Source organism: Pteropus alecto, unplaced genomic scaffold, assembly GCF_000325575.1.
Source record: "Pteropus alecto unplaced genomic scaffold, ASM32557v1 scaffold48, whole genome shotgun sequence".
NCBI classification, from domain to species: domain Eukaryota; kingdom Metazoa; phylum Chordata; class Mammalia; order Chiroptera; family Pteropodidae; genus Pteropus; species Pteropus alecto.
This window is the reverse complement of record NW_006442110.1, coordinates 1,533,478-1,535,946: the sequence shown is the minus strand read 5'-3', so window position 1 is coordinate 1,535,946 and position 2,469 is coordinate 1,533,478. Positions and strand designations below refer to the sequence as shown.

Below are 2,469 nucleotides of genomic sequence, written 5' to 3'. Positions count from 1 at the left end.
CGACTCTGAGCCCCTTTAACCCGCCTCTTCTTTTTCTCTTCCAGTCTCGAAAGGGTGCTGACTTGGACCGGGAGAAAAAGGCCGCCGAGTGCAAGGTGGACAGTATCGGGAGTGGCCGGGCCATCCCCATTAAACAGGTCAGCACTCCCTCCCTCCCTCCCTCTGCACCCCGAGAGGAGCCACAGCCCAGGAAACGCTAGAGGAGGGTTCTTTTCCACGCCTCCGTGACAGGGGGTGTGGTGTAAGAGGCGGGCACCCCTCCTGCCAAGCCCGAGATTCTGCTAACAAGGACGGACCTCTGGGAAAGGTGGCCCATGGGTTCAGGCAGCCTGGACCTGCGCAGGCTGAGCATCGGGTCCCGGGGCTCTGCCTGTACCTCCTTGCCGCCACCGGGGGGCAGCAGAGAGCCGCCGGCCGTCCTCAGTAGCTCTCCTGCTGCTGGTTCTGGAGCCGGACGACCTGGAGGGGAGACCTGCTGTGTCCGCCAGAGGGCTGAGTCTGGCCTACCTGCTCTTCTCTCAGAAAGGGAAGACAGTGGACATGGTTTCATAGTGTAGCGGTCAGCACATTTGCTTTACATGCAGAAGGTCCTGGGTTCGTGCCCCAGTGGAGTCACGGTCCATAGTCTACGGCCATGCCACCCTGAACAAGCCCAACGTCTGATCTCGGAAGCTAAGCAGGGTCGGGCCTGGTTAGTACTTGGATGGGAGACCACCTAGGAAGACCAGGTGCTGTAGCCATAAGTAGTAATAAATGATAAAAAAAGAAAAACCAGTTCACAAAAGAGTACCCCGAAGAGTATGCGTTGAAAGGCAGACTGCGGTCGGTCTTCCCCTAGGTTCAGTGGGGCCCGTCTTGCCTATCTGAGCCTCCATTCATTTGTAAAGGAGGAACTTAGTGGAGGTGCTGCCTCCTAGGCTCTCCCCAACTTTGAGTCATACAGCCCCGCGGGAAGCTCGGATCTTCCCAGGGCCCCTCTGTGGGTTCCCGTGCTGGAAGACATTGAATGACAGAGGGGACCCTTGTGCAGAGACGGCCGTGTGCTGGGCAGTGCGGACGGGTAGAGCGAGGAGGTGGCCCGCTAGAGCATGGGCAAGAGCTTGCAGGCTTAGGTGCCCACGAGGGCGGGGCCAGTGGCCCAGTAGTCAGTCCGCTGTACACATGGGATGCTGGGCTTGGCAGAGACCTCTGGGAGCCGGTGTTTAGAGATGCCACGTGTACAGGGGTCGTGTTGTCAGGTGTTGACCAAGGCCAGATTGGTGTGGCCACAGCACCAGAGCTCCGCTAGGCCGGGGCCCTGTGGTCAGGTCGGCCCTCCAAGCGGGGCTCCTGGGGCCCTTGGGCAGCGTGACCAGAATTCACGTGTTAAAGGTTGAGGGTTCTGAGCCCGCAGTGAGAACCTGGGGAGTGTGTCAGGATCCCAGGGGTTAGGATGGGGACTCCACGTGGCTCCACGTCCTGTGTTTCTGCTTCAGCCCTTTCCTGAGACGTCACTGCCCTCGTGTCTGGCAGGGTGGGCTCTGCTGGGTCCGTGCATAGGGTGCCAGGGGAAAGGCCGAGTGGAGGGGCGGCAGCCGGCTGCCTCCCCATGCAGTGTGGCTCTGGGTGCGGAATCAGCCCCCACAAACCTGTTGAGGTGCGACTGCCTGTCTCTGGGACTGTGTAAAGCGAGCGCCTCCTTGGAGGGCTCTTCCCAGGGGGGGAAGTGCTCACAGGACTGTCAGGCCCGTCTGGAGGACAGGTGCTCTGAGTATGTGCGCCTTTAATAAGTGTCTTTTCCGGGGTGCTCGCTGTGAGATGAGCAGAGCCCCAATGCCCCCTTCCTGTACCTGGTAGAGGCGGCCAGCTGATGTGTGTTCCGAGTCCCCACATGCAGGGGAAGCAGGAGCTGTGGGTGGGGGTGGAAGCCCTGTGCACTGGCACCTGGGCTCTGGTCCCTCCAGGTGGGGGTGGTAGTCAGCTAGGTCGCCAGGGTATTACAGGCTCCTTAACCGCGGGGTCTGTTAGTAGGATGGATACGGCCCTTAGGAGCAGAGCACAGTCCTTCTGGGCCGGGGCGCCCTGCTGGCCGAGGCAGGTAGCGCCGCCAGTGCTGACGCTGAAGCCCATGTCACACGAGGCGTTTGGGGGCGTGCCTGCCGCTCGGGTAGGGGCTTCCCCCAGCACGGCAGCCAGGCCTTGCCCCCTCCCCCCGCCCCCCACTTCCCTCTGCCCTCGGCCGGTCCAAGCCCTTTCCCGCCTCGTGTCCCGTTCTCCCGACGCCTTCCCTCCCCTCCCCCTCGCTCCTGCTGGGAGTGGAGATTGCATTTCAGTTGCCATTTGCATTCCCAATCAATCCGGACTCCGCAATTAAGCCGGCTGGCGGCGCTGGGAGGGAGGCGGCGGCGGGAACGGGTCCTCTGGGGGCTGTCGCCTCCGCACCGCTCCCATTCCGCCCCAGATTGCTTCCTGCTCCGCCGTGCGCAGCCG

The 2,469-nt window shown here is 62.2% G+C and overlaps 1 protein-coding gene and 1 pseudogene across 1 annotated transcript in view; both read left to right on the top strand.

The window, feature by feature from the left end:
- The window catches only part of AGAP3 (ArfGAP with GTPase domain, ankyrin repeat and PH domain 3), a 50,202-nt gene that overhangs the window by 29,992 nt on the left and 17,741 nt on the right, over positions 1-2,469 (top strand). Inside the window, exon 9 of the mRNA XM_025039010.1 lies at positions 45-137. Within this exon, the coding sequence (XP_024894778.1) occupies positions 45-137 (93 nt within the window). The remainder of the gene's footprint in view (positions 1-44; positions 138-2,469) is intronic.
- On the top strand, positions 625-740 carry LOC112469975 (annotated as a pseudogene).